The 23,484-nt window shown below is 39.4% G+C and overlaps 2 protein-coding genes across 2 annotated transcripts; both read right to left on the bottom strand.

The window, feature by feature from the left end:
* Positions 1-1,956: 1,956 nt before the first annotated feature.
* Positions 1,957-17,817, bottom strand: LOC146471412 (uncharacterized). Its single transcript, XM_085120905.1, has 7 exons — positions 17,619-17,817; positions 17,304-17,524; positions 15,409-15,508; positions 9,914-10,039; positions 9,079-9,112; positions 5,148-5,289; positions 1,957-3,667 (listed from the first exon to the last, which is right to left on the bottom strand). Exons 1-7 carry the CDS (start codon positions 17,731-17,733, stop codon positions 3,143-3,145), a joined length of 1,263 nt encoding a protein of 420 aa, XP_084977031.1. The 5' UTR covers positions 17,734-17,817; the 3' UTR covers positions 1,957-3,142.
* A 3,446-nt stretch (positions 17,818-21,263) lies between these two features.
* LOC146471411 (uncharacterized) lies at positions 21,264-22,386 on the bottom strand. Its single transcript, XM_085120903.1, has 3 exons — positions 22,346-22,386; positions 21,889-22,115; positions 21,264-21,775 (listed from the first exon to the last, which is right to left on the bottom strand). The coding sequence occupies exons 1-3, from the start codon at positions 22,384-22,386 to the stop codon at positions 21,264-21,266; spliced, it is 780 nt and encodes a 259-aa protein (XP_084977029.1).
* Positions 22,387-23,484: the final 1,098 nt, after the last annotated feature.

The raw sequence follows: 23,484 nt of genomic DNA, 5'->3' as shown, positions 1-23,484 counted from the left end.
GCCAAACGGATTTCTTTTTAAATTAGTACGAAGAGGCTGTGAAAAGACCTTTTGGTTATCTGTTGATTCATCTGAAAACCACTACCCAAGACAATCGTAGATTGCGGACAAACATCCTCCCCAGCGAAGAAGGCCTTAACCAAGCAAGATTTCAAGAAAACATTCCTCAAGAGCTTTTAAAATATCTGAAGCAGCAAAACATAGCGACGCCCCCCAGTACTTCCAGCTATGGAAGGAGTAAAGGGCAGTATGGATGGCATGCTTTCTCGAAACGATCTCCGGGAAGATGAAAAAGCTAAACGATACTTTCAGTTGCAAAACAGATACCTGGCTTTTAAAGAACAATTAAATTCAAAAACACGACCGGCAGAAATAATCAGCGCTGTTCCAGACTTAACATTAAGGGCACTAGATTCTTCGACAGCAACAGCAGCATTCTCCACTCCACTCAACCCCTGAATTAACACAAGCGGCTATCTCTCAAAAACCATACAAAGAAAGCCTCACACCTGCACCACCCTCAAACCCTGCTTTCCTGACCCCTCCTCCCACAGTAGAAACCCCATCACAACAAGCCCCGAAGCGAAAAAGGCGTCGGATTCAATTTGTAAATTATTTGGATGATCATGAAGCTCATGGCAAACGGCTGAGTAAACGTCGGCATAAGAAATTTAATCCTTACAAGTACTCCATGGGCGAAGAAGATGAAGATTAATTAATTTCCATCCGCTTAAAATCGCTGTGTATTTGACTCTTTTTTGTCATAGTTTCTTAATAAAGTTTTTAAAACGGTATCTCTTGTCTGGTTCTATTGCTAGCAATTATAAGTTGCGTGTTTTAATTGATCCTTGTTAAGTTATATAAAATTGATTATATACTAATACGTCAAGATACTCCCTTGGGGTTTTTTCAGCAGAACTGAACTAATTTGTATGCCCGGACCCGCATAATTAACTGACTAACGGTGCGTGACTTTAATAGTTTTTCATTTCCTCGAGATAGATAGGAGAAAACGGTTTTGTCTCCCAGTCGCGGACAGTTAAACAAGCGCTCAAGGCAGCTTGAAGATCAACAACGTTGGTAAAAAAAGCCATTTTCAACGGTACTAAAGTTTTAAAAATCGAAAAAAAGTTTTCCCAGCAAAGCGATTGCAAGAACGATAACGCTTTCGAAATCTACCCGCTTTTTATTCAAAACAGACAATATAAATCTTAAGATCCAATCAGGGTGGGTATAGAGTGGGCAAGCCTGGGCATGTCTATTGTTTCCTTTGTGCAAGAGTGACGCTCATTAGTAAACCTCGACACTTAGGAATATTAATTAAGGGGATCCAAGGGGATCCAGGGGGATCCACTAACGAGGCTTATCTTTGACCCTCTCTTACTACTAACCGAAAATCTTTTTACCCCTAAGAGGGACCAAAAGTAGTTGGCTGACATTTTACCTCCATTTATATTTTTCGGCTCAATACCCTAAAAGGTACTACCATACCTCTGTTTTACCGCTGGCAATATGGAAATGCAAACAATAAGCTGGGAACCGCACAACGAAAGTGACCATTTCATGCACGTGCACAATATTTGCGTTTTTAATTAGTTTACTTCTAGCGTCATCATTGCAACATTACGAATGCAAAAAATACATTTTCAGTTGACATGGTATGTTCCCTGAATTTCCAAACAAAACATTTGGCTAAATGGAACAAGAAGCGTAACTGGATTCCCCTTTTTCTTTCCTTCTCATCGGCTGATGCCTGCTTAGAAGGATTTTGTTGTTGTTCAAATCTGTCGCGTCTTTGCACCGGCAAATACAACCGATCTACTATACAGGAATCTTATAAAACTCTTTTTTATGTTCTCTGAAGTAGCGTTGAACGACCTTTTGGAGAACTAGCGGTGTTCACTCAACAAAAGATCCAATAGCTTCTCAGTTGACTCTCCTTTATTGCCTTACGAACTTGCAACAGTTCAGCTTACTCTGCTTTACACTCAATTCAGCGCTAAACTAGAAAGCACCCATTTTTATACTGGCTAGACAACCATCTGCTCAACACAAACTAAATCTTACGCAAGCCTTCTATGATTGGCTGCAAGAAGCTTATTTGCATCCATATCTTCGATCTGTTAGCTGAGCCTAAGACATTTTTCTAGCGAGAGATCACCATGAAGCTTGGGTTGTCCAGTCAATACAAAACAGGGTGACCAATATATAAAATTACAAAGTTCAGACTTATACAGTAAGCTAATGTTTCACAAAGGTAATCTGAAAAACACTCAAAGTTGTTGTTTAAAAATTGTACAAGTAGTCGATTCGTTGAAGGTGTTAGCCTTCTTCATCGAAAATGATTGGTCAGACGTTTCCATAAATTAAAAGAGTACGTCGTCAACAAAATCTAGAGTTCAAATTATATATTCAGTACGTGGTTGATAGCAGGATTACAAAAATTGATATTTATCTTCATAATCACCCTAAGATCATAGTATTTACTTTCAAAAACAACTTAAAATTACAGATATTGTATTTGGATATCTTCATCTTTAAGATGAACATCAACTACCATGACTTCGGCAAAAGAACCCGAGAAACTCTACTAAAAATGACTAAAAGTAAGAGCAATAGCTATTTCCTGGAAAGAACCGACGAAAGGTCAAGTTGATTAAAAACTCAACAAAAGTAAGGTAAACAAGGTGTTATCATTTGTAGGAAACTTAATTGAAAATATCTTTGTGATTAAAAGTGTTTACGCGGAAAAGAACAGTTGCTCTTACCACATTCATGACAAGAGAATTTATACGTTAATCAGACATTAAAACAACTAAGTCGAACTACAAGGTGTTATCTCTAGAGGGCTGCATAACGAAGGAAATGAGTCAACTGGTCTTTTCTGTGATATTCCCCAAAACGAGATATAATTTGTAATAAGTCCCAACACCAAGTAAAATTCCTTTAACTAATTTAACCCCAAAAAATTGCGCTGTAAATATTTTTCACCATTGACAATTTTATCATCTAACAGCAGTTCTGTAACCAAAAACTATACATTGAAAATCGGCCTCTACAAAACTACCAGTTTGAGCGAATACTACGCCTAGGCTTAAATTCAAATAAACTTAGTTAACTTCGCTCTTCTGTAGTTCCCTTTTTACTGCACAAAGATGAATCCCATGGTCATGATGCTTTTGTCCCCATTGTCCGCCCCGTGTGTAGCTAAAGCCTCGTTTCCACACGTGTTATCGTAGTTAGGTTCCCCACCACCTCCAAATCCAATTCTGGAGTCAGTATATGTGCAGTCATTTTCGTTGTTACCAATGATACCAATTCTTGCCTTAGCAAGGTGACGTATGTCACTCACAACGTTAAAGCCTTCCCGGTTACAGTTGCGCTGCATGGATGCCTGAGAACCAATCAGCGACTTCCACTTGTCACGACCCAACTGGGTGGCCCGGTACTGTCCATCAGCGATCAGTGAATACAACGAACTGGCCTGCTTATTTATGACAATAAACCTGATCTGTTGGCCGACCTTCATACCGAGGCAGATCTTGGAGAAGGAGGTGTTCCAGTAGGTTGGTACTTTTGTCTCTTCTGTGTCGAATCCAGTCTTTCCTCCAGCAAGTTTGAAAGTGCTTTTATCCGTCCAAAGGATGGAATCGTAGTGAAAGGTTTTCTACAGATAAAAAGTTCACATTATTAAACAATCACTTGCCAAATCAAGTACGATTAATGAATCTGCCTCATTTATTCCAAAACCACGGAGTTGTCCCACTGATCCTGAAAACTTAGTGATGAACGCATTAATCTTCCCTGGTGCGTAGCATTTTCGTAAGGCCAGCAACAGTTGGTTACTCTGAGAAGAGGAAATAAGATTCGGTTTCCTAAAACTTTCTGCAGCTTAAATTTCTAAGCGTTCAAAATGGTAGTGAAAGGTTTCCTTTCCGAATAATAGTACAAATATTCAAGGATAGCCTGTTGCACAGTTGTTACTGTGCCTTCCAACAATATACGGACTCTGAACTTCACAACCCAACGAACGATTTGCGTGTTTTACTGCCGTCAATTATAATTGGTTTACGGCGACAACCGGCTGACTGCCAAAATACAGAAACGTGAAAAAAGTCGAGTATTTTGCGGTTGTTCCAAAGGCAACTTATGACAGTTCTTTATAAACTCAGGTTAACCTGAAGTTTAGCACTTGATAAAGAAACAAAACTCAACAAGTATAAATAAACTTTAAGAGCATTATTTTCGAAAACATGCCAAGGATGGTGATTGACTTCAGACTGGCTTTTAACATTGACTTAAAATTTTACTTTGTGATTTGAAAACTTGCTTGAGAGATGGTATTTTTAGCATTATTTTGTGCTCTCGCCACACAACCCCCTTTGTCTCGATTTTCCGGATCCGCCCCTGTATCGTCACCTACTACTGTTCGCTCTGACGTCATGTAATCGAAGATTAACCAAAATTTCAGGTGGATATCACTTCGGATTCAGTTAATCACCACAGAAATTCGGATTTGATTTTAAAGAAAGTTTTCTTCGGCAAAGTGTCGGCTCAAAAATTCGTAACACAGGTAAACTAATTTCTTTTGTTTTCAGCTGGCAAGTATTTCGTTAAAAATACGAAGAAAAAGGTTAGCTAACAATTTCCTAAAGCCAGTAACTACGGTGGGCAGACTTTGAGATATAAGATTCGGTTTCGTAAAACTTTCAGCAACTTAAATTTTCACCTAAAGCATTCGAGCAGATCAACATGTATTAGCTTATACAAATAAGCCTTTAAAGGCTTTCAAACGACCTGGGAACATAGGAGACAACAGTAAAGTTTAAATATTTTACTTAAAAGGTGTCGTTGGGTGTCCCTTAAATCTACTGCAGTTATAAAGGCGCATTTGCGACCGTAGGCATGTTTTGATTTTTATTCATTCTATGTGAGACGCGTTGCGCATCTAAAGGCATAAGGCCCTTACTTTCTCTCAATGACGTGGAAATAACTTACATACAATCTACTGTTCCCGCAGATTACAGCTTCGCCTAATTTGGCCTCAGCATGATCACAAACCAGTAACCAGATATTACAAAAATAATGAAAACGGTATTTTAACCAATTATTTAACAAAGTCTTGATGTAAACTACTCTGGCAGTACCTTATTTCCGTCAATCTTCATGACCAGCGTCCATCCACCTTTTGTGCAGTTTCCATTTGCAGGGTGGGCATCAACCATATGGCAGTAAACGCTAATGATTTGACTCCCCACTATCATATTGTAGGCTTTGCTCTCATCGCCGCTGTAAAACAGATGTAGCAGATAAGACATATGTTCATTTGTCGCGAATAACTTGAAAATGGCTGCTTATAAACAGCGTCAGTTGCTAGAAAGCCAATTAACTCTGATCCACAATTAAAAATAGACCGAGGTTTTCATCGTGCTCGCCAAAAATGCTCTTGAAAGGCGGGACGAATTTCATTGATAAGTGTTTAAACTTGATCTAAGTGATTGAAATTGAACTTTATTTTGAAAAGCCCACTTGGGGCCAATAAGGTATATATATTTGTGTGTATGTAATCAAGGTTGACATCCCAAGCCTGGGGTAAGCTTAATTAGTCTTTAAACAACTGGGCCCGGTTGTTTGAAAGCCGATTAACGCTAGTCCACGATTAAAAGTTAAGCGAGGTATTTATCTCGCTCATTACAGTGATTTTTTAAAGCTAATTTTAAGCTAATGTTAAAGACAAGTCTAAGTCAAAAATTTGAAGGACAAAAATCTTTGGAAGAATCTTAAATGATTAGTAATTAAAATCGAATCAAAGTTTACATTAATCCAGGATTAGTTTGATCGGGCTTTGATCGAACAATTGGGCCCAGGGTTCTGATGCCCATGAGGTATTTTTTGAGGTCAATTATTAACAGATAATAATAATAATAATAATAATAATAATAATAATAATAATAATAATAATAATAACAATAATAATAATAACAATAATAATAATAATAATAATAATAATACTAATAATAATACTAATAATAATAATTATTATTATTATTATTATTATTATTGTTATTAATAATAAGAATAGCTTTTTGAAAGTTTATGACTTGTTTTTTCTTTTACTTGTAAATAGCTTGGAATATGTTAATGTCAATTAGAACTTTTAACTTGTAAATATATTAATAAAGATTAATATTTTTTTAATTAATTATATTTATTTTTATTATTATTATTATTAATATAATTTAATAATCTCTTTTTTATTATTATCTTTATTATTATTATTATTATTATTGTTGATATCGATTTTCCTTAGAATATTTTAATAAAGAGATTATTATTATTATAATTATTATTATTATTATTATTATTATTATTATTATTATTAACACAACTATCGCAAAGAGCGCGCTTTGATTGGTTCCTCTGCGTGCACGCAAGAAGCTGGAGTCGGCTAAGCCTCGAACAACTCTTACGCTATCTTAGTGTACTTGTATGTTTTTATAGTTTCTGTCGTCTTTTTTGTTTTGTTTTGTAGTAGCTGTAGTATAACTTTAAAAAAAGCAATAATAAATAACAAAAATGCGCTTTAAGCAACCTCCCGCGTTCATCCATAACTGAATAGTGCACCTTGGGCTAAATTAAAAACGTGAGCTTCTTCGGCGAACTTGAGAAAAAACACTTTTCTGAACTGCTCTTCACACTTAACGCAACTTTCACTACGCTATGATATGACAATAAGTTTTACAAAATCAACTCTATCTAAAATACTACACACACAGAGCAACTCACCGATTCAACAACAAGAATGCAATCTTTTTTTTGCGTTTTTATGGGCCGGCTTCCAATCATTAATTCTTGAATGAAACAATAGATTTTGAGATTACATGCAAACATAACCCAAACAAAAAAATAGCGGGTAAATCAGAAAACTGGGCGAAACTTTGATAAGATTTTGTTGTTTACAACAAGCAAGACGCGGCTAAATTAAAAACGTGAGCTTCTTCGGCGAATTTGAGAAAAATACTTTTCTGAACTGCTCTAAACACTTAACGCAACTTCCACCACGCTATGATTTAAATACAGTCATTTCAAACCTAGAGAACTTATCAATTTGGCACTCGACTTGAGACAATAAGTTTTACAAAATCAACTCTATCTAAAATACTACACGCAGAGCATCTCACCGATTTAACTCACATTTCTTGTAGCTGAAACAAAATTTTCACTACACCAGGACGATTCCATTCTCTTTCCTTTCCTTTAGGTAAATGTTGAGAGTTTACCGAACATTTTAGTGAGCGTTTTCACCCAGAACAACGAGAAAATCGAAGAAAAGCTTGCATTGTTGCTCAGATTTAAACTTTCGATGCCAAGTGGACGGGCAACGGGTAATCCCGAGCGGGCAAGATAGCTCCATCTTGCCCGCTCGGGTAGTCAATCACACAGCAGGATTTGACTCATCTTGCCCACTCGCGGAGCCAGCCATATAATATACATGCGTTATTGACCAAGCGTGAGGTCAAGGTGGCTGGATATTGGCCCCGTTCTTTTTTTGCGTTTTTATGGACCGAGACGCAAAAAAAAAACAAGGCCAATATCCAGCCATCTTGACCAAACAAGCTTGGTCAATAAAGGATTTATTATATGGCTTTACCTTCAAGTTAAAACTAGAAAAACAAAACAAAACAGGACATGAAACTGTGCTGCTCGGAAAGAAATTCTTCATTGCCGGCCGGTGCAAGATTTATTTTCAGTGCATTTTTGGATTAGCATGTAATCGTGGAAAGAAGGAATCCTAAACTATCTTAAGGCTCTAACTTTATAATGGATTAAAGGGAGTATATAATTATTGAGAACGAAAAATTTAGATTTTCGCAAGAGCGGGAAGATTTGAATAGAATCCGGCAAACTGGTCATTTTCAGCCGATCGCGCAGTGGCGTAAATAATAAACATTTTTACACAGTTTTCGGCTTCCAATCATTAATTCTTGAATAAAACAATAGATTTTGAAATTATATGCACACATAAGCCGAAAAATAGAGAGGGTAAATCAGAAAACTGGGCGAAACTTCAACAAGCAAGACGAGGCTAAATTAAAAACGTGAGCTTCCTCGGCGAACTTGAGAAAAACGCTTTTCTGACCTGCTCTAAACACTTAACGCAACTTTCACTACGCTATGATTTAAATACAGTCATTGCAAACCTAGAGAACTTATCAATTTGGCACTCGACTTGAGACCATGAGTTTTACTGACAAAATCAACTCTATCTAAAATACTACACACAGAGCAACTCACCGATTCAACTCACATTCATTGTAGCTGAAACAAAATTTTCACTACACCAGGAGGATTCCATTCTCTTTCCTTTCCTTTAGGTAAATGTTGAGAGTTTACCGAACATTTTAGTGAGCGTTTTCCCCCAGAACAACAAGAAAATCGAAGAAAAGATTGCATTGTTGCTCGGGATTAAACTTTCGATGCCAAGTGGACGGGCAACGGGTAATCCCGAGCGGGCAAGATAGCTCCATCTTGCCCGCTCGGGTAGCCAATCACAGCGCAGGATTTGACTCATCTTGCCCGCTCGCGGAGCCAGCCATTTAATAACATTTGTCAATTTCCTCATTCACGAGTTCCTTTGTAACAGTGAACGGAAGCCGATTTTGAACGTGCAATCAGATTCTATCCTCGCTAAGTTATTTACATATTAAGTTAGCACCCATAGCAAATGTCTTGAACGGAGATCAATATAATGTGACTTGAACAGTAATTTTTATTTAGTTTTTTGTGACATTGCTGTGCTTAATAGTGCTGTTCAAAATATCGAAAGATCCCAACAAGTTAATCAGCGAAAGCAACTGCTAAATTTTAGATGACCACCCATATAAGCCCATATGAAAATCAAACGTAAAAAAAATATAATGGTTTAAAATCCAATCTTTACAAATTGATGTGACTTTTGCAATGCGAACCAGAACAAAGCTCCTTCTTTAATGATAAGAGTACCACTCAGTGTCACCCCGTGCTCTTAAATTAATGCTTGCTTGTAAGGTATTTTTAAGATGGCGTACTGTTACTCACAACTTTTTGTCATAAATTTCCTTGCATGACGAAACTGCAACACAAAATATACAAGTGCACGGTTATTAAATGCATATTATTAAACATTGCAAGTGGCTCTTAATGGGTAGTGCCACCAAGGGTTTCTTTCCTTTTAGTGGATGAAGCACAATGAAAAACTGCAAAAAGGCATTTCTGATCATGTAGGCAATGTATGGGTATGTTTACATCTCTGCCATCAAGAAATTCTTTAAGGCCAGTTGTCACGTCATGGCGATCACCACGATGATATCTCAACTCCACAGAAAAACAGAATAAATGCAAATTTCAAGGCAGATCACGACGCAAAATTTTTGAGACAAAAATGTTTGCTGCGGGATCTAAATCGTGCCAGCGCGATTTTAGTTCGCACTTTCACCTTCAGTGTAGTGCGTGCGCGATTTTGATAGAATTTCGGGTTCATCCAGCTGACGCCCCCTTCCTTCGTAGCTAAGGTGTGTGCAAATTACGCACGCGTGTGTAGCTTAAACCCCTTATTAGCCTCCTTTACGCGCACACAATTTGTCTTTTGAATCAGTTATCCCTCAAGACTTATTAGTTAACAATGCCCAACGAAAATTGAAAGGATTTTTGTGTCAAGCGTGAAAAGCTGCATCCAGGTTTACTCGTGAAAAGTTAAAATTAAAAGGCTTTTTAAAGGTCAAACTCATCTTAACCTTAAAAATCCAAATTATTATAACTGCATCGACCTTATTACAAGGCATGTCTCCATGCACAATTTTCATGTCCGTATGCCACAAACGACATGTGGCTTATGTTTCTTAAACATTCCTTTAAGTTGCCCATTTAACCTTACCTGGTTCACAATCTCTTCCATCTCCGTAATATCCCGCTTTACACGTACATTTGTATGATCCCCTGGTATTACTGCACACAGCATGAACACTGCACTTGTGTTTTCCTGTAGCACACTCGTTGGTATCTGTAAAAAACGTCGTAGATCTTTTAGTTAATTAAAAACTACTAATATCAAGGGGATATTGAGTAAAATTAACCCACAAACTCGTCAAGTACATTAGAGCTATTTAGGGTCTGGATAGCTTCTAAAATAAAGGAAATCTGATCCAATTCCCAAATCATAATTTGAAGTTAGTTGTGTATGAGTCTTAACTCCTTCTAAGAGTGGTTGCTTTGTGATCTAGTCAAGCTTAAGGCTATTTTACACGTGTTGATTAATCGGGCCAATGTGGTCCAATTTGATAAACACCATGCCTGAGCTGGCGAATTTGTTAAAAATCTGTGGCCGTGCTACAGGTGTTTCTAATGGTGCTGATTCTCACCCTGCATTATTGTAATATGTAGACCGCCGACCGGTTATCTCAGTTGGTAGAGTGCCGGACTACCGTAAGGGAGGTCGCGGGTTCAAACACCGGCTGGACCACAACTCAGGGTCTTTAAATAACTCAGGAGAAAGTGCTGCCTTTGCTCTGACATCTGAAAATGGTTAGACTTTCTAGTCTTCTCGGTTGAGGACGATAAACTGTAGGCCCCGTCTCACAAACCTTGTTTGTAAATAACTCTGTGGGACGTTAAAGAACCCACTCACTGTTCGCAAATAGTACGGGACGTAGTTCCCGGTGTTGTGGTCCGGTCTTTGTACGTATATTCGCATGGTTGGATGGGAAAATGCTCGGAGATATTAGCCGCATTAAGCTACTGTAAAGTCCGAGGATAAATAAATATATGATGATGATGATGATATGAGATGTAAATTAGCCTTTAAGCCTTTTTAAAGCGTTCTTAAAAGATCTTAAAAGATCGCTGCTTTGGACCTGATCCCACGTTATATGAAAAACTAAGGGCTTGTTTACATGTAGGGAGGAAGATCCAAGCACTGGGAAGCTCCCACGTGGTGAAACAAATTTTCGTTTGGTTTACATGCAGAAAGTCGGTCGAGGTGGCTGCCAAGTGGAAAAAGCAAAAAACGTGTCGGACTTTAGCAGCTGAATGCCCAGCCGCCGCCATGTTTGTTCTTTTTGGTCCCTAGCACCAGGACCTTCCGACCTTCCGAGCGACGGTAGTTTACATTACGCTAGGATCTTCCTATCTCAGAGACTGGAAGATCCTATTGTTAGGATGATCCTCCTAGCGCTAGGTTGAAGTACAACCTTATGCATGTAAACTGAATACAGAAAACATGTGGCGCTAGGATGATCCGCCCTCCTCCATGTAAACAGCCCCTAAGAGGTTGGTTTTGCAGAGGACGAACGAGAGAATTACTTGACTTATTTCATGTTTCTTATCGTTGGGGCCAACTATGAATATCTCTTATGGAAAAGTCTGAACAAAGCTGAAGAACATTTCTGTAACGTTACGCTATTCTAGGAGCGCAAACGAGTGAGAAATAGACGACCAACAGTCATACTAAAACAACAACTCCATGCTTTATTAAAACAAAGCAAGCACATGGCCAAGAGGTCACGTGACTAGCATGACGTCACACCTTTCCCTTTTTCGAAAAAAATAAGAAAGTTGTACACTAAACGCAGTACTCGCAAATGAGGTTGTTATAACGGACTGAAACGAATAATGTCAGTGTCTCTGAACTCTGTAATAAAGAATTTACTGAAATAACAAATAACGGTCTCTTAACTTCAACTTTAACTTTGTGTGGTAATAATAAAAAACTTGGTCAAGGGTAGTGTTCTAAAGTCCTTATCTGACTGAAAGAAAGTCCTGTAAGTACTGTGGTGCCCTTGAGACTCGTCCCCCCTTGTCACAACTGTGGTTGGCTTTGTTGTGGGAGGTGGCTCCTGGCTTGGGACGCTGTCTCCGGCTCTGCTTGCTTGGGTATATCAACAGGGGTGTTTTGGACTGGTTGACCTGTGGCTTTGGGTGTGGTTGGTTCAGCCGTTGTGGGTGATGTGCCCGTCTGGTTGTGTTGGGGTTGCACGACAGGTCTGGTTTCAGCCGACTGACCAAATGGTTCCTTGGACTGGCGAAGATGTCGACGATTTCTTCTGTACAGTTTGCCATCTTCAGTCCGGACTTCGTACGACCGAATGTCAACTTGTTCTTCAACACGCGCTTTGAACTACTTCCGTTCTCTGTCACCTTGTTTAGGGGCGACTCGCACAATCTCTCCTGACTGTAAAAGTGGAAGTTCTTTGCTGATCCGGTAGTAGTATTTGGTTTGTTTGGACTTCTGCTTGATCAGTTTCCCCTTCACATCTTCTTGGACCTTTGGCTTTAGCAAAGAACTGCTGGTGGGAAGCAGTGTTCTTGTTCTGCGACCGAACATCCTTTGGACGGGAGAACTTGACATTCCTTCAGTAGGAGTATTTCTCCAATCCAACAGGGACAAGTAAACATCTGTGCCGGCTTGCTTGGCTTTCATCATGATGGTTTTCGTCGTCTTGATGGTGTTTTCGACTTTTTGCCATTGCTCTGGGGATAGCCAGGCAAACTTGTGATGACTTCGAACTCGTAGCTGGCTGCAAAGTCTTTGAATTCCTGAGAGTTGAATGGCATGTTGTCACTGATTAGCTGATTTGGAATTCCATGGACTGAAAACTGCTTGCGGAGTTTCTTTGCTATGTTTGCTGCAGTCTTGCTTTCTAGTCTGTCAGTTTCAAAGTAACTTGAGTAGTAGTCAACAACACAGAGATAGTCTGTATCATCTAGTGTGAAAACAGCTACTCCAATCTTCTGCCAAGGGCGATCAGCAATTTCATATGACAGATGAGAGGCTCTTTTGGTGGGCTTGACTGATAACAATAGCAGATATTGCATTTGAAATGTAATCAGTTAGTTCTGAGTTCATTCCTGGCCAATACACAGTTTCTCTAGCCCTGCGAAGGCAGCTCTGAATTCCAGTGTGAGCTCCATGCAACTTCTCTTTAATTCTTGCACGTAGATTCAAGAGGATGACACAACGCTGTCCTTTGAAGATAAGACCATCTTGTGCTGATAACTCATCTCTAACTAGGAAGTACGGGTGGAGAGACACAGGGAATTCTCTCTTCGTTTCTGGCCATCCACTGATGATGGTCTTCTTCAACTGTTGGAGAGTGTCATCTTGAGCTGTTTCTGCTTGAATTTCTGTTAGCTGAGGCTCGGAGATAGAGAGAAAATCAGCTGCATGAATGGACTCCGTTTCCTCCTGTACTTTAGACTGACTGATGTTCTTTAAAGAAGCTCTTGATAAGGTATCAGCCAAGTACATCTCAGAACCAGGTTTATACTTCAAGTCAACATCATACTGCTGGAGTCGAAGCAGCAGTCGCTGTAGACGCTTTGGTGCTGAAACAAGGAGTTTCTTGTTAATTGATACCAGAGGTTTGTGGTCAGTCCACAAAATCACTCGTCTTCCATACGTGTAATGGTGATTGTGTTCTAGCCCGAAGACTTGAGCCAGAAGCTCTTTCTCGATCTGAGAATATCTCTGCTCCGCTGGAGTGAGTGCACGACTTGCATATGTAACCGGCTGACCCTCTTGCATTAGAACAAATCCAAGGCCATTTTGAGATGCATCACCTTTTCCTTCAGTTTGAGCTTGAGGACTGAAATACTTAAGAACTGGGGCTTGTGTAACAGCAGTTTTTAGAGACTGGAAGGCATCCTCTTGTTCCTGTGTCCACTGCCACTCAACGCCCTTGTGTGTTAGTTTGCGGAGAGGCTCACATAACGCTGACAGGTTACTGAGAAACTTCGAAAGGTACTTAACCATGCCAATGAGACGCTGTACACCCTGGACATCAGCGGGGGCTTCCATTTTCACAATGGCCTCAATCTTCTTGGGGTCGGGTTTGACTCCTTCATTGCTTAACAGATGTCCAATGAATCGTACTTGGCTGCATTTGAAGTCGAACTTGGCTTTGTTTAATTTGATTTTCCTGTCTCTGCATCTTTGTAGTAGGCGTACAAGGTTTGCATCATGATCCTTGTCTGCTTCTTCCTTGGTGTCACCTTGACCTGTAATCAGCAAATCGTCTGCTATTCTGTAGACTCCAGGTAATCCTTCCAGGTTTTGATCTAGCTTTTGCTGAAAGTATTCAGGTGCTGGGCTTATTTCATACGGCATCCTTAACCACCGATGTCTGCCCCATGGTGAAATGTAGTTAGGCGGCTCGACTGATCATCTAATTCGATCTGGAGAAGCCATCTTTCATATCTGCTTTGGAAAAGACTCGTGCTTTCCAAAGTTCAGGAAGAATGTCATCAATGACAGGCAAAGGATAGTGGCTTCGACTGAGTGCCTCATTCAGAGGTCTGGGGTCGATGCAAACTCTGACTTTCCCATTCGCTTTTGCTGTGACCACTGCACTGGACACCCACTTAGTTGGCTCTTCAACTTTCTCTAAGACACCAACACTGGTCTTTGAACTTTCCTTTCAACGCCACAGGTACTCTGCGGGGAGGCATTATAACTGGTGGGACAGATTCATTTTTTTCTAAGTGTAACTTTCCGTCCATTTTTCCAAGTCCCTTGAAGATGTCTCCAAAGTCGGTTAACACCTGCTCCTTAGTAAGAGAACTACTCGGTGAGGCAGTGAAGACTTCACTGTTGCTCAAGAGCTGGATATTGTGATGTTGGACTACAATGAAACCCATCTGCTGTGCAGCACGAGCTCCTAGTAATGGTGTATAACTGCCATCCACTACAACAAACTCAGCGTTGTATTTCTTTCTAGTCTTAGGATTGCGCATGCTGATTCTTGCTGTTCCAAGTGCTGGAATTCCAAGTGCTGTCATCAGCTTGTTTGTCTTCTGAACCTCTGCTCCTTCTGGAAGGTATTCCTTTGGAAGTACATTGCATGATGTACCAGAGTCAATCTGCATTTTTAAGGTCTTTCCTTGTATTTCCATAGCTGCAAAAATATTACTTGGGAAATCACTGACATCAACCACTTCAGCAGTATTCACAAAAAAACATCTTCTGTTGAGAGGTCTACAGGTCTACAGCCAAACGTTCTTCCTCTGCTGTCAAGGCTTCCAGCAGTTCTTTTTGGTAGATATCTGTTCGGAGGACCTTAATAATTGCCATCATATAGCAGGTCTTCGCCTTTTCCTAGAATCTAACTACAACATATAAGTACCAATATTAAAGGCGCCCTGAGTACAAACTGTCTACAGCTTCTTGCTCCTTTGTGTTTTCCTGAAGCTTTCAATTTACAATCTTACCACTTCACTTAGTGCTACCTAATCTCGTACCAAACCTTCGAACTATTCGGAAGTGAAGACAAACAACTGGGTATGAGATTGAGGCTTGCCAGGCGAGGATTTTTTTGGTCAAACTTAAACACCCAAAATAATGATTACTCGTCGCATGAATGTAGAAGTGTTACTCACCAGCGCATTTTTCCCCTGCGTATCCCGGGTGACAATGGCCGCTACTCCTTGCGGTCGACATCTGTCCATGGCGCTGTCGGCCATTGTCAATGCAGGACACCTGTGTTGTGAGTGAATTGCAATATGTGAGACGTTCCTGCAAATTTGCATCAGGTTTCAAAAATTTCACCAAACAGATAAATGAATAATCTGAAATGGAGATTTTTTTAAGCCTTTAGTCTGAAAAGTGAATATATAACTGACTGTTTACTGTAGTGAATTACGAACCTTTGCGTTATTGCAAATATCCAAACAAAGTAAACTTTATCAATCACAAGATAATAAGCTAACGAAGTGTGTGAGGCTTCCTTGATATTTCCATTGGTTCCTGAGAAAATGGTTTGTAAACCTTTTCGATGTTTGTCATCCGCTGAGACACCAAAGGAAAAATATTGGGAATTTTGAAATTTTATAACCTAGAGGGCAAAATTATTGAATGCTTATTGGTCGAAACAGAAGGCTTTTGTTTCTTAGTTTCCCTTTCACCGAGGGCAAAATTACCCACTCCTAATTCGCCGAGAGGTGGGAATACTTACTCCTCATTGACTGAGCACGCCATTTCTACATTTAGTCGGTTTCTTCGTTTTCTGCTGCTGCAGCAACAACGAATTTTTTCAGGTTCTTTTAAGTTGGACTATTTAAGCCGGATTGTGCGGCCAAAAGTACTTGAAATCAAGTGCTACAGCTATAAAGGAAATTCCTAAAGGTAAACTTTCGTTTCTTACAAAAAACAGCAAAGATTGTTTTTGTCAAAAGCTAAAAACTTGATCGGGTGTCTCTGGATGAAAAACTGAAGTCATTCATGGCGGCGACCAAGTGCTTTCACCTCGCTACGGCGTCTTCTACTGACGAACGATAAACGAACCATAATAACAGTGCCCTTTTGATGGGGGAAGGAGCTGGTCAAATACAGTGGAAGAAAATGCTCTGCAAGCTCCTTCTTTGAAGCCACCGTTTGTTACTTTTATAATAGTCAACTTTTCTCGTTTTGTCTGTTTTGTACGCTACGAAACTGGTGAATTGTTTGTTTGTTTTGCTTACGCGGGCGAGTGTTTTTACGCAAATTACTCTTGTCGCTGCGCGACTCGGGCAATTTGGAAAACTTTGAAAATACATACGCGTGAAAATTAATCATACGATTGCATATACTAAGCCCGACACACCTCGGCACCATCACAAAAAAAAACATTATTAATTATTATGAAGATTAATTTGGTGCAATGATGTGCGACGAACATTAGACCCAAATTTTATTCAAATCCGATAAATCTAAATAGCCTATTACAGTGTAATTCTTTTGTAGGAAAGGAATCCGCGTTAAGTATGGACTGGTCAGTACCAAAAAAAAGTTGTCAGCAACGCTTGGGGCAGTCCTTAATTAGCGCAAAATTAAAGGAGGTTTTTCTTTTCCTTACGTTTCAGGGCGTACGAGGTTGCCGTTTTGTTCTTGTGCTGAATTCTTAGCGGCGCCAAACTACGCAAATTTTAATACATGTGCCATTATCTAAGATCATGGACGAGTTTCAGTACCAGCGAAAAAATGAAAAAAGGCCGCTGAATGCCTTATAGGAATTATTGGATTATGACGCTTGTTTACCGTTTACACTAAACTGAACGGTGTCGAGATCTAGTTAGCGTGCTTCAGATAATCACTTGTTACACCAATCTTGTTTCGCTACAGTCTCCTTACCTGCTGGCAAGCATCAGTAAAGAGAGAGATAACAGTTCTGCGGACGTTTTCAGTGGTTTGATATTTGGAATTCGTCTTCTTAATCGTGTTGGCTTATTCAAATGTTAAGGTCCTAATTAGTTATGACAAGGTCCAGCAACTAGTGGGTATATTGGTTTAGTCTTACCTTTACAGAGCCATAGTATGTCGATCCTTTCTTCGGTTTGAAATCTTTTGGTTTCATCTGCCGAGTTTTGTTGTTTAGCTCACAAATGCGGCGGTTTGCTTTGGAACTGCTTGGGTGCACGTTAAATGACTTGCAACTACCATTGGCAATGCATTTTAGCTGGCATTCGAACTCGTCACCAACAACAGTCGTTTTAATAGCGTGGCCGACTAGAGCATGGTCTGTTAAGAAAAGGAAATAGAATTATTTTAATCTTTGCGTCTGGACAAATAAGAAGAAAGGACATAACAGGTCGATTAGCTTTAGTCTACTTACTAAATTGAGATTCAAAAACAGCCCCACAGAAGTCAGAGTTTGCCACCACAAATGCGAATAAAAGTAAGCTCAAACTTGCCAAAAAGGCCAGAGTATTAAGCCACCATTTGGCCATAACGGACGATAAGAGACTGAGCGTGCAGCGGCGAATTGGTGAAATATCTTCCCCAGAAAAGAACTTCCTTTGCACCTGCTAAATAATGTCAGCTTCGTGGGTGGACAGGCTGTTTGCACTTCCACTTTAATAAGCCGTAATTAACTCCTCAAAATAATTAATATAGCATCTCCTTCTCAATTTCTACTTCAAGAAGAAACGAAGGAAACTAACCCCCAAAATTTATAATTCCCAATGAAATAATTTTAATTTGTAACGTCCGTCTTTAGTCATGGAATCATGATGTTAATTGCTGTACGAGAATTGAATGTCGTCCCAGCATCGTTTACCTTAAGAAAACAGTTGAAATAATTAAGAGCGGCTGCCTGTAAGGATCGAGAATTGGCCGTCAACAACCAATTTGACAAATCGCTCATATTCGGTCCAAAAATATCCTTTGGTGAACTGTTTTCAAAAATCATCTCAAGGAAAAGAAAATTTTCTATTTCTTGCGTTGGCGCTTAAGCATGCGTTTGTATTTGCGTTGTGGTAGTTTACACGCGTGTTTGCTTGCGTTTGCGCTGTCCGTGTGAACCAGCCCTTTGAGTTCCTGTCTTTTATTTTGACGTTTCTTTTTTTCAACCTTAACAAGTTCTCTCATCAAACATTTTACCAATTTTAATTTTATTACCAGTACTCATTTATACCTTTGCTCCGCGGTAAATATAGTCTGGATTTGGCTACAGCTTGTTTGTTTTTTCCTTTAAAAGGTTGAATAACTCAGCTCGCACCCAAATTTGCCATTTACGCGCGGCGTTTTCTTCAAGTTGTAACTAACGCAGTTGGGCTCTATGTAACATAATGTTTCACAGAAATCGCCATCCATGACGTCATCGATCCGAATCATGTGTTCTTTGTTGCGCTTACCATTTAATGTGTGTGCAGACTTAAATTCAAGTTGTCGACAGGCGTTTAAGAAAAAAAAATGAGAATTAGTATTGAGTTAGGCGTGAAAGCTAGATTAGTTCAATTCGTTACATGGCAAATGCCAAAGTGATGTGCATTTTGAAATCTGTTGGTCTATCTGAAACCTCGTTATGTATTTCAAACTGATGGCCGAGAAAAGTGGATTCATTCTCTTAAAAAAAAAAGAAGAAGAAACATAAACCATTTACCAATAATAAAGCATCTCTCTGTGTATTTAGGAAATGACATATAATTAGGACTCCACCTGCTGCAAAAATATGACATTTAGCTCACCCTAACGGGCCACTTTGCTTGTTTAGAAGAGTATACACTGTTTACCACAGTCTATGCAACATAAGGCTTTGAATTCGCGATACACAATCTATTAGTGCTATGTTTCAGTTAGATGTGTAATATCATTTTGGAAACGCTTATTCAGGGTTTTGCCCAATCTCATTATCAGTGACATAAGCTCCCCGTCCATTAAGCCCCGGTCTCTCTAACAAGCTCCCTCCGTGAGGCCTAAAGATATATAGGCGCCAGTGTTAAGTAGAAATTTTTACGGCGTCTCAAACTGAAAAAAAAAAAACCATGAACAAACCATTCTAAAATTATAACGCATTTTTCTGTGTATTTATGAATTTAAATATTTGACCAAACATGTATCCTAACAAGCCACCTGCTCCCGTTCTGACTTTGAGCGTTTGTATATACTTTGCTTATTTCAGTTTATACAAAAACAAAAAAAATATATATATATATGTATATATATCTTGACTGGAAAAGGAGAATCGGCCGAACGGAAAATAAACTGTATTGCCAATCCATTTGTTTGTCCTCTGCAGTTTTGGGATCCAATTACTTCTAGTGCGCGCGAGAGTTTATTTACTTAATTTAGTTTCGTTCGGATGTTTCTAAGTTGTTCAATTTTTCAAATCTTTGTCTGCCTATAATCTGAACAATAAACCACCTTGGGTGCTTACCATTTACGCAAACCACCCGGGTGGAAATTTTCGGCATAAATACGAAATTATTTAGCTTGTCTTAACAGGAGATAGATAACATGCAAAATGTATGAACATCAGCTGTAAATGCCAAATGGAGAAGTAAAAATGCATCACCTTGACCAGAAGCCTATAATTTCAGAAGTACTCCAAATGGAATGATGCGTACCATTTGATTTTCCAACTGGAATTTCCGGGTTTTCCATGTAAATGGTAAGCACCCCTTATGTCAGCTGCATGATACTCTTATAGATAATAAAACTGCCGCGAGTCGATTAGCATACTTGCTAAGGGGTTCTTATTGATGAGAAACGTACTTTTTAAAAGCATATAAACGATATATGTAAAAAGGCGAGCGGTCGTATCGCTCTCCTAAAACGTGTTTGGCCGTTTTTCCCAACCAGTCGCTGGAAGTAATATATAATCATTAGTCCAACCACCTACGTTAAAACCATACGTTTAAGGATAAACTGCAACGCATACAATCTCAAGCCGCCAGAGCGACATCTAGTGCGAAATACGACGTTCGATCAACTGATATTCTTGCAAATTTAGGTTGGAAAACCCTTGATCCAAGAGGCAAACAACTGAAATTAGTCTTAAATGTACAAATTCGCCCTGAATTTGAGTAATTCCTTCATAAGAATTAGAGACTACAATAAACATTACCATTAAACTGATCAAGCACTACCAAAGCCCTGATCTGATAGTCTTAACCATACAGTACTACTGGTGCTATGTTATGGGAGAACCTTCCCAAAGAGACGATCCACAATCAGTACTTGACCGTAGAGATTACTTCCGCTCAGGTTGTCGACACGTCCGTCAATGTCACCTTAAACATCCCTTCTCAGGACTACACTCAGCCAGATGATCACAATTCACGTACTTATGACGTTTGTTTAATCCAATTCTAGTTTTTTTGTCTTATCTATAAAACGTGCTTTCCTGGATTTAACTATTACGTCAAGTGAAGAATTACTTCTCACATAAATTGCCAATGTCAAGTGCTTTTTCCTTGCAATTTACAAAATTCCTGAGGCAACTTAATTCTAAGAGAGACACGTTTACACTGTACGAATACGCCTGGTACTGCCCCTTCGAGATGTTCCCACTACAAGCTCTGGCGGTCGAAGGATTCCTTGATGCCCGTAACTTCCTCCATCACCGGGAGCCTTCGCATTGAGATTTGCTTCTTCCTTTCTAGATCTGTTAACGGTTTCTTGCCCGTGGTGCAAGGAATTCTGAGTGAAAAAACTGTCAGTTGATGTTGCACATCAACACTCAGTTAATAAACAGGAACAATATGGTTTAATTAAGTGAGTACATCTTCACCTAAGTACCTAAGTGTACATCTTCGTTCCGACTCAGACTTCCATTGAAATAACCATGAGGTCCGGGAAACTACTGGCGCACATGCGCAATACATAAACAAACAAACATGGTCAAAAACTAGTCTCTCATGACATCTCCCTCCTTTGAGCTCTTAAAAACTTAGCGAATACAAACATGAACATGAAAATGTATAAAGCAACTGGCTTAGTGCCTTGCATCTTAATCAGTCAATGTGTCAATAACTGTTCAAAGAAAAAAAAAACTCTGATCAAACAAAGTCTCTAAAACGGACAGGTTTCCTAACGACACGACCACTTGAGGTCCTAACTGTGGTAGACTGGACTGTGTTTCTGCAGAGGAGGTTACTGTTGGGATCAATCTGCAAGGTTTCACAATCTGCGGTAGTTGATCTGGTTCAGCTGGTGTCTCTGAATCCTGATCCAAATCATGCTTATCAGGTATTTCCAATCTACCGGGACTGGTTGCTGGACGTGGGTGTCTGCGGTTTCTACGCACCACGCTTAAAGGCGTCTGGACGACGTATGACCTAGGAGTAAGGCTTCTTGCAATGACTTTCCCAGCCGTCTTCCATCCTTTCTGCTGATCCAACTTCAGACGCACTGAGTCGCCTGGCTGTAGGTCAGGAAGGATTCGCACTCCATGTCTCTGGTCAAAGTACTGACGGTAAGCAGCTTTCGTTTCCTCATCCTTCCTGGTAACTGCTTCATGACTTGGTAGAACTGGCCTTAGGTTGGATTCTAAAGTAGGTAGAAGGGGTTAATTTCTCTTCCCATCATAAGCTGGCAAGGACTTACACCAGTGGCTGTATGAGGTGTAGCTCTATATAACATAAGTGCAACAAAGGGATCACGCTGTCTTAATATCTTCTTGCCAATGCGAAATCCACTCTCCGATTGACCATTTGCTTGTGGATAAAAAGGACTAGTGGTAGTATGCTTGAAGTCATACTCTTGGCTAAACTTGCGGAACTGATCAGAGGAGAATTGCGGACCATTGTCACCGCTGACAATTTCGTCTGGTACTCCCCATTGGGCAAATAAGCCCTTAAACTGATTGATCACAGCATCGCTGGTGGTACTGAACAAGAATAAGATGGACATCCCAGAACAAGAATAACAACAAGAATAAGATTGACATTCCAGGGTCAATATTGCATATTTAGATCCCTCCTTTAACATATCTTGAGTTGTGCCATTATTATATAACTGCTAAAATCGACATAGAATGCAATAAAGGATGCTAACACTCGCGCATCTCCTGACTTGTTGCTCCTGAGACAACAGTTCTCTCCAGAATTTTTTACTTACTTGTGGTTATTGTAAATTTCCTTGCACGAGACAAAGGACATTCCTGCCAAAAAGAAAACGGTAGGAAAACGTTCAGAAACAAACACAGAAAGAAAGGCAAAAAATATAGTTGGAGCTAGAGATTTTCCCTTTATTGTTTTTATTATAATTTTTATTTTTCACACTTTTCGCTGTATATACTTCATGTTCGCGCTTTTTATTCATCACTTATCAATGATTGTAGACTGGCAATCGAAAGCTCGTTTTAAGAGCCGTTGTCAGTAACTTTCGAGAATCCGGCGACAGAAGCGAAAATTCGAATTTTTTTTTATTTGCCCCAAAAGATCCTTTTGGTGAACTATTTTCAAAAATAATATTCAAAAGTTCCAGCGAATTTTTTTTTCGGCAAAAATTAGGAAAGTTCGAAATCGGCCTCCACGTGCCCGATGGCCCGATTGAAATTATGCAAATTAGTACCTTTTCAAAACTCTCGTTCAAGACAAGGCAACGTTTTCTCGAGTTGACACTTTCACAATCGTTTTTACATCCCTTTTGCTTGCTTCCAAACTATATTTTATCTCGACCTGAACATTCTTTCATTTGAAGTTCAGACAACGTAAAGAATACAATGACATGTTTGCTATTTCTTAGATAGAGTGATTTTAGCCATATTTCAGATGACCGTAACATCGGGGGTATACAAATATACTGGTAATGAAATAACTTTTTTGAACGGGTAATTTTTCTTATTCATCATGTTAAAATATTTAGTTTGGTCCGTGAAAAGCGAGCGCGCTAGGTCGAGATGTGTGGAATGCCCTTAGACACAATTCGCCATTTCAGCACTTCATGTTCCTCCTGTTACTTTGCACGTGTCAATACAGTTCACGGAAGCTTTTAGATAAAAGCCAAGGCCTCTGGTGTCATTTCATGCTTTAATACACGTAAATAACTAGCTTTAAACTTGAGAGCTCCCCATATTAGCATTAAGTCATCAAATGATTCGTTTCAGGTGAAATTTTCGAGTTTATATTGAGCCGTTCAAGTGAGATGAAAGGGCCGTTCCCAGGGAAACAACTTGAAATCAGTGAAATTAATACCCTGTCTCTCATATCATGCTACACTTCCAAACTACCGTTATTTTTAAGCTAGAAAGTGTA

The sequence above is a fragment of the Pavona decussata genome, unplaced genomic scaffold, assembly GCF_977016875.1.
Source record: "Pavona decussata unplaced genomic scaffold, jaPavDecu1.1 SCAFFOLD_104, whole genome shotgun sequence".
In the NCBI taxonomy this organism is placed as follows: Eukaryota; Metazoa; Cnidaria; class Anthozoa; order Scleractinia; family Agariciidae; genus Pavona; species Pavona decussata.
Note: the sequence above shows the minus strand (reverse complement) of the source record. Positions and strands in the feature narration are given on the sequence as shown.